This window comes from Apostichopus japonicus, chromosome 19 (assembly GCF_037975245.1).
Source record: "Apostichopus japonicus isolate 1M-3 chromosome 19, ASM3797524v1, whole genome shotgun sequence".
NCBI classification, from domain to species: Eukaryota; Metazoa; Echinodermata; class Holothuroidea; order Aspidochirotida; family Stichopodidae; genus Apostichopus; species Apostichopus japonicus.
In genome coordinates this window covers 9020970-9030000 of record NC_092579.1, presented here as the reverse complement: position 1 = coordinate 9030000, position 9031 = coordinate 9020970, and the positions used below count along the sequence as shown (strand labels likewise).

General features: G+C 36.4%; 2 protein-coding genes across 2 annotated transcripts in view; both read right to left on the bottom strand.

Annotated features, from left to right (window-relative positions):
- The window catches only part of LOC139960667 (uncharacterized), a 104548-nt gene extending 99921 nt beyond the window's left edge, over window positions 1–4627 (bottom strand). The window contains exons 1-4 of the mRNA XM_071959218.1: window positions 4166–4627; window positions 2698–2754; window positions 2014–2126; window positions 778–888 (exon numbers count right to left, since the gene is read on the bottom strand). Of these exons, the coding sequence (XP_071815319.1) occupies window positions 778–888; window positions 2014–2113 (211 nt within the window). The 5' untranslated portion in view covers window positions 2114–2126; window positions 2698–2754; window positions 4166–4627. The remainder of the gene's footprint in view (window positions 1–777; window positions 889–2013; window positions 2127–2697; window positions 2755–4165) is intronic.
- LOC139960675 (fibroblast growth factor receptor-like) overlaps window positions 1–9031 on the bottom strand; it is an 81672-nt gene that overhangs the window by 26090 nt on the left and 46551 nt on the right. The window lies entirely within an intron of this gene.

The window sequence follows — 9031 nt, the reverse complement described above, 5'->3', positions numbered from 1 at the left end:
ACTTTTTTCCCCAGAATTGACCTCGTTGCCATAAAGAGCGCATTTCTTATATGGTATGCTATTACAAATGCATGAACTTTCACGATATGTTAAGTCAACCAACTTCCTCATAAGGAATATGGAATAAAGAATAAGGTTTAAATCTTCCTTTTCAGGTGATGAATGATAAAAAGCCCTTAATGAATCATCAATTATATCGTCATGATTTATTACCTTCCATACTATTTAAGTACACAGTACGATGGTAGAGGATTTTAGAGTACAGTTCGTGCATTCTGTTGTAGAGGTTTCTAGAATACATTACGTGCATGCTGTGGTAGAAGTGCCCATGAAGGTTATGTTTCATTTTACTCTCTTTATTTCCTCGTTGCGGTATGAGAGACTTATGTGCAATCTTTTATACTGACAATAGCAATTACAAGAATTCAAAGCAAAAGAAAAGGGTAAAACAAGAAAGAAGAAATCAAAATGTATGGAAATGTTGGTTGGGAAATATCATAACAAACTGAAACATGAAAGTTATGTGGATACTGTGGTAAGGGCTGACTTGATACTTATGTACATACTGTGTTGGAGGCTCCATGTTACATGCATACTCTGGCGGAGGTTTCCATGATACTTATGTGCATACTGTGTTGGAAGCTCCATGTGTACTGAAGGCTCCATATTACGTACATACTATAGCGTTGGCTGCAAGAATAGTTACGTACTGCATACTTATGTGGTTCCAATGATACTAACGTGCACACATGTGATGGAGGTACCCATGTTACTTACATTCATACTGTGACGGAGGTTCCCAGGATATATTGTACAAAAGTATCCAGTTTCCATCATCTTCCTTCAGGGTCGTATAGCTCAATTGAATCAAGTTTGTTGGTATGGGATCTTTTCAATACAAAACGGACATTTTTTAAAACGCGTTAGAGTTATTAAAATTTTGTCTGAGAAACAAATTCTGACATATACGTTCCGCGCTATAAGAAAATACAATGTACAATAATACGTCACCACGGAAGGGGCTGGCTAGCCAGTGAATATATAAACATTTTCAGAGAACCACATGGCCATTATTTGGTATTATTTCATGTTTTTTTTTTCATTAAGTACCGGTGTTAATTTTGTTATTATGTTACCGCTATAGCAATCTATAGAGCAACCAAGAACCGTTGATGTTGACTACCAGACGAAGGCTAGGAGAAAAGCTTGGCGACTATTCCACAATAAACAGCAATCGAACATCATATATTATCGACCAAATTGTAGTATCAGAACAATCACAGTATCAAGAACAACTATGGCTAAAGAACTAAGCATCAAACCATCAAACTCAGTTGTAAAACGCATCAAAATCGATCGAATACTTAGAGGTATGCGTATATGTCAGGGCTTTTTAACATACTGACTAGGGGTACGCGGCCGTCCAGGCCCCTGCATGGCCCACCGATTCAGCTCATAAGCCTCCCCACCCCTAGTAGGTCCTTCTTTGACATGTCAAACAAATCACGATAGCACAAACCCAACATTGAATTTGCACCTAAATTTCCCATATGGCCTCCCATCAGCATGTATAGGCTAAGGCTAACATCAGAATGCCCACGCGTGCTTTGATATCTTTACTTCAGTGTAAAGCAATGACCATAGCAAAGAATTTTTTTTCTTATTTTTCTTGATCTCAAAGTAAAGAATGTTTAGATGCAACTTACAAGCCTGGGCAGTGTCATTTCCGGCAATATGGGAGCATTTTTTGGCAAATATTCTCTTGCTACACTACGCGTCAACCGGACTGCTGGTTGTCCGCTTAGATTGTGTCATGATGGCCCCTTTCAAGAAATGACCCACCCAAAATGCAACATGCTACAACAATGCAATACATCAACAATTCAATGTAATTTTTCTTGATGTTCCTCAACTTGCATCTTAGGGATTCCACCAAGGCTACTGCCCTGACCTTTGATACGCAATTCAGTGACAGAGTTTCATAGAAAGCAAATCTTAGAACTAACTACATACCTGCATCCGTGCATGATAAATATTTTATTTCAGGTACAAACGCATCGCCAGATTTGCATACAATCAAGGCGATGTACATTATCATCAAGGAAGTCTTCATATTGGCTTTAAGTCTCATATTGACAAAAAGAAAAAGAAAAAAAGAAAGGATTTACCAAAGAGATGGGTGTGGAAAATATGATTTGTGATCCGTGGGTGATATGTGTTAAGGATTATTAAAAGAAAATAGAATAGTGTCTGAAGAGCCACATTTCATTTCATTTACTTATTTGTTTTATCACAATTCAATAAAATGTGAATATAAATATAAAGTAACAAAAATACAAAGAGTTGTGAAAGGAAGAGCTCTAAAAAACATTTATGGCTTAACGGGTAGAGCAAGGGTCCTAGGGTTGTTTTTTGTAGATTGGAAGTGTAGATTTCAAATGATCTGATAGGGAATTCCAAACAGTTATCGAACGGTTTCGTACATTTAATAGGGCAATGTTTGTTTTGCAAGATTAACAACGTATGTTGTGTGTTTTGTCTGGTTCTGCAGTTGTGCACCTGATAATTATGTTCAAGGAAACTGTTGAATGAAGATGGTACATGCCTTTGTGTTAATACTTTAAAAGCAAAAGTAGCAAGATTTTTCGGAATTAGATCTGATGATTAAAATAATATTCAGTGAAGAAAATAACTTACTGGTGTTCGCACGCTGAGGTGCGTTCCCAATATGTCGAATAGCTCGCTGTTGTAAGACTGTTAGTTTAGTCCGCTCAGAAGAATAGCCGCCCGACCAAATGGTGGAACAATATGAAAGATGCGGAAGAATTATATTGTTGTAAAAATTTCTAGGGACGTTACGCCGTAAATAGTTCTTAACTTTTGAAATATTACCAACAGCTCTCGCTACCGTTATGGAAATTGAATGAATATGGTTCCGCCAAGTATGACTTGAATCAATTGTGATTCCCAGAAATTTAGCATTGTCGACTTTTTTGATGTCGATATTATTCAAGATCTCTAAATCCCACTTTTGCTACACATACCAAATACAACAAACTTTGTTTTATTAATATTGAAAGATAATTTTTTTTATTGGCTTTGAACCATTCATTGAAATGGTTTAATTCGTTATTAATTTTTATCCTGAACAAGTTTAGCATCTTCTCCCGTGAAGAAAATATTTTCATCATCAGCAAAGAAGAGTACTGATGTATCCTGGCATATGTGATTTATGTCATTGACATATAAAATTAACATGAAGTGGTTCCAAAATGGAAACCTTGTGGTACTTCACAATTTATCTGCATGGGGTCAGAGCTATTATGATTAAACGAGGTGAACTGATGTCTTTTTGAAATGTAACTATTGAACCAGGAATGTGCTGTACCTCTGATACCATAATAAGAGAGCTTTGTTGGGAGAATCAATTGTGATTAATTATGTCAAACGCCTCACTAATGTCAAGGAAAATACCCACTGAGGTTTTTTTTATCTAAAGCATGAGAGATTTACAGCATCAATGAGAGCTAGCTCGGTTGAGTGACCAGGACGAAACCATATTGTCTGTTATCTGGGATGTTATTTTCTTTCAAGAAGTTGTGAATACGATTAAACATAAGGCGCTCAAGGATTTCAGAGAAGCGTGGTGAAACGGAAATTGGAGGATAATTTCCAAAATGTCTTTTATCACTTTTATTTTGTATAGATGGGAGTCTATTAGAGAGTTTTTCAGTGAAATAATATTTTTTTATTCTAAGAACATGAAGCAATCTGTTGCGATATCTGGGTAGGCTTCTGTTTATTTGTGACTTTTTGGGTGGAGATTTCTACAAAAGTTTATTGTTTCTTTTAATTGAAGTTAGAATATCCCTTTATAATCCAAAGATTGCGTATTATGTTTGATATACGAAGTACAATTATTACAGGTAAGGTGTAAGCTTATTGTACCCTTAGTTTGAACTAGTTGGGGTCACTGGCCCTTCGGCCCCTACGATCGACTCTCTGCGAAGGTATTGTCGTTTGCAGATACAAGCAAAGTTGTGTAATTCTATAGTAGGCAGATCTTGCACTACTGACATATCAATGTACTTCGGTGCTATGGCTAAACAGTGTTACATTGCACGCTATTCTGCAACTGGAACACACAACCCAATCTGAAACTTACCTTGTATAGAAAATATCACTTCACTTCCGCAATATGCAAACTTTCTTGTAAACTGCAAATTAATTGACGTCCCTATATAAATATATATATAAAAAATTGAAATTATTATCCTGTTCTTTATACTGAAGGTAATGACATCTTGAATGTGTTTCCTTAGACTAAATACCCACATATTTAGATGACTTGATGAAAGTTTTTAAGCGTACCATCACTTTGTCAATATAACGATTCAAGTTACTACCTGAAATAGTAACTACCTCAAGTAAGCGAGCTTGGTAACACATAACAACTTATACCATATAGATATTTAACGCGAGACTCAGATTAATACGGATAATAAAATACAATTACTTTTAATATTTAAAGAAGATTACCATTGATATGGGTAGCTTCAATGCCATTTTGGTATCTACCGTGAGTGCATGGGTTAAGAAGGACAGCTCTGTGCCGGGCTCGAGGGGGGGGGGGCAAAACCCTAGATGAAGCATTTGCAGATATTTGGCAGTTTCATGCCAAAAGTAAACATTTCACGAATTGTATTTATTTTAGGAAATACGCCTTACCGCGTTTTCTTCACAGGGAATAGTATTGTAGGTCATCATAGGGTTTCTATATAACTAACGCAGTCAGTCAGTCTGTACTTATGATAATCTACTGTAAGTCTTCAGCAGTAAGCATATACAACTGACACTGGCATGGTAATATATATAGTAACAAGCAAAATTAATTTATGGCAGCTATCCCCATGTTAAAAAATTCACTGTACGGGTACTACGGGCACTAATTGTTGGCACATTCGCCAAATAAATAAAAAAAAACATTCGCCAAATAAATAAATAATTCGTTTCGAAGGATCGAGTCATCGTTCTTTTCTTTATAATAAAGTTTGTTTTATTTCAATCGAAATGTACTACTGTCAGAAAAGAACTGTTCTCTCACGTTATCTAGGCTTAGTCGATCACCACATTTTTGTTTGTTAGGGCGATCGATGTATAAATCTGGTACTGAACAGATAACGTATGTTTTTAAATGTAAACTATTGGGTGAAAAGTAAAATGGACGAAATTTTGAAAATCGTCTAATTGTTTGCATCAACGTAACAATGAGGTTTTGTCCCGTTTTGAATCTAAAGGAGAGAAGTTTCGATTTCGATAATCGAGTTGACCTATACCGTAATTTTGAAGGTATTAAAATAGCCAATGTCTTACTTTTGTCGGTGGTTTTGATATATATTTGAAATTTGTACAATATTAATAAATATAGATTTTAAACAAGGAGCAAACGGACATATGCTTGTATATAAAGTATGACTCGAAACGTATGCGCTATCACCCGATGCACATAGAGAACACAGTTACTACTGTAAATCTTAAAGTTTTGTACCACAGTAATAACTGGATCGTGCTATATATCGGTATCATGTGCTATTAGGATTACAGTGGGACCTGAGGATATGTGTAATTCCAACAAATCCAGTTGTTGGAAATACAAAACTTCGAAATTTACAGTAGTTACTGTAATCTCTGTGTGAATCGGCTGACGCTGTAGCATACGTGTTTGGTTGTCCCTACTGAAGATTAGATATACTGAAGAACATAAATGAATCATCTAGCAAGAAAACTTGTCTTTTTCTATGTTATAGACTGTATAGCGATATGTGATTGGTGTTTGGTCTATTGCGTAGGTCTTAGAAGCTAGCCAGTGCCTCAAAATTCGAATCTACTAGAGTCGCACTTTCTTCTGATTTTCCTCGACTCTTTTTGCCAAACTTGACTTGATTCAAACAGGACGAAAAAGATTTGACTGGAACCGGACTCGAATCAGAAAATGGATTCGATATACATCCACGGTTTTATTGGGCTCAGCCTTCTTTTAGAAAGTAACAAAATACTTCTGCGCCGATAAGTACAATCAACAGAAAATATTAGCGTTCCAAACAATGAAAGACACTGAAGCTATGGTTGCAGCTCTCATATTTTTCAACCTTAGTACGATATCAGATACTGTACTGAAAGTGACCAGTTTATCGCATGCACGGACGCATGGAATGTGAACCAAACCATCACTGTCAAATCTTCTAAAATAAATGAAATACAAACTTGTTTTAGAAGTGTTTAATCCTAACTAAAATACTTACACTAGCCGTAAAATTGCGTGTTTTCTTTTTCTATGAAGGTAAGTTAGGACTAACGTTATAGCTAGATCAGTTAATGATTTGAGACTTATATGCAAGACATGCACATGGTAAAGCGGCTTTTATCCATTTTAATCATAAGGTTTCATAATATTACTCATTACATCTTAACTCTATAGCGCCGTCCGCAAACTATTGAACTCAATACAAACGTGGTGCTCCCCAAATATTCCGGTGCACCGTCAGAAACTTTCCAAACGTCGGAATTTGTTTCCATATATAGGTCTCGAAGCTTGCCGAAGATCGATTAGGTTGGTTTTTAATATCAATTCCATTCTCCAAGCGAGCTTTCATGAATTCTTAGCATACATTATGATGCGGTACATTCCACATGGAGGTTATTAGGTTTTTGGCCTAAAGTCTATAGTTATTGTCCGAGAAAGTTTAAGAGTTCTCTTCTAAGTAACAATCACTCTGATAAAAGTCTATACTATTAACAGCACTTGATCACACTTGCTAAAACCTATCATGAGTAGGCTTTTGACTAATATAATAAACAAGCTTCTGTGTAGTGTAGCTATTGTCGATCGTTCAGTTGTTTGTGGTGTCAGATAAGAAGTTGATATTCTTTACAAATAAAAAATGCTTCTTATCCAACATTGCAAAGCAGGGTTTAGTTGATTTGTAACACGAGGTATTGTAGTCTGCAATCATTCGAAAGGATAATCAAGCAAGTTCTAGAATCTATTCTCATTTCTAACAATTTACAATTATGCGTCTACTTTTAACAAAAGCAAGGGAAATGCTACCTAATACACTTAGAAGGAACGTGAGCATGGATAATGAAATTCCTGAATGTTGAGCCCATGAGGTTGAATGGTGCGAAGGCGTTGCATCCACATTGCTATTGTTAGTGTGAAATTTAATTCTGGCAAAACAGTCTTACAACAGCACTTTGGACCTCACAAGTTTCAGTATACTTTATCAATGACTTCATGCTAGTTAATTAATTTAAAGCTACTAGCTATGAGGAATTTGAAGTTGTATTCCATTTTCCCATGCTATGTATGCAATAGTAACTGTCATAAATCCAATAATGCACATTCACAAGATAAAATACCTTGGGAATCTTGAACTAGTGCAGATGTAGTTTTTGTTCTCATCCTTTTCTTGCCTAAAAGTTATTGCCATGAATTGCATTTTTCTTGTCAACTTGAAATGATTTCAGACAATCTTTGAATAACTTGCTACTAATACCAAAAAACATACAAAATGCTTTCTCACATACAGTCTTCCCACAAATTACACAAATAGAACAAGATTTGTATCTGGTGTGACATGATCTTTCCTAATGAATCCAAATCTTGTCCATGGTGAATTGCTTTCTAGCTCAGTTTCCCTCACTTCACTAACCTCAAGAAAAGACTGTTCTAGGTCATCGTAAGAAAGCGGTTTGATACAGCTACGATCACAGCAATCAGATTGGAACATAGGCAGTGGATCAAATGCTTGATTGCGTCTCCTTCGCTTTTTCTCACTCCTGGTGAAGGAATGGTTTTGATCACATGAAGAAGTTGATGCAGAAATTTCCCTGGCAATACCAAAGCTACTGCTACTACAGTACTTCCATTTGCACTTATACAAGGTAGAGCCGCAGCGAATTATTTGTTGTATCTAGAGAAATAGTACTAAATTGTTGATTGTTACTAATGTTGTGACTGCCCCCTTCAAACGACAGTGAAAGTTTTGTTTAAGTATGATCATACAAAGTTGGTTCCGCTTCCAAAATTTCCATTTCATTATCCATGCTCACGTTCCTTCTAAGTGTATTAGGTAGGGATGTATTTCCCTTGCTTTTGTGTGGAGATGAGAAAAGAGTTGGCACAAAGTCCAAGTTGTCAGGATCATCCTCTTTACATTCTGACAGAAAACTGGTAATTTTTTAAAATTTGTAAGGTTTCCTTCACACATTTTGTTTTCCATTTTGTTTTCCAAGTGGAGCACAATGACAAAATGAGCACAACTAAATTCTCATTTACTCAGCTGCACACCACAATAATATGAGCCATGAAGGTGAAACTGTATCCAAGGGCATGCATTGAAAGATTAAGTCCTCAGAGCATGACCACTGCTCAACAGTTTTACTCCCTTTATGTGGTTAACCCTGCTTTTGAACACTGTGTATATATCCACTGATGGTTGCTGCAGTATAAACTGCCTTACACTGTGATATGAACTGGCTAGGTGTCATATGATCCTTTATTGACACACTGTTTGACCACCAGGCGCGTAGCCAAGGGGGGTGTTTTGGGTGTTCAAACACGCCCCATAGCCCAAGTGCCCCTAAAAATATATATGCAGAAAATACCAGTGACTTGGAGAGATACACTAGTTATAATTAGCGAAGAAGCCGAGAAGATTGGACTTTCGTCTGTAACAATTTCTTTATCGTCACGACTCACGTTACAGTATATGCCCAACTTATACAAACTCTAAATTATCGCACTAATGGGATTTTAGCTTTACTTTTAGTGAGACTCTAAGAGAACCGTGGTACCAAATATGTCAAAATCAATGATGTGAGAGTACCGTTAACTCTTTGGGTTCCCAGTTTGCTTGTCAACAGACTTCTACAGTCCAAGCGAAGGAGAACTCTATAGGTCCGCAATTCCCTTGATCTTTTTATCTCTGATTCCCCAAATTATCCTTCTTACAGTTCAAACTTTTGAGTT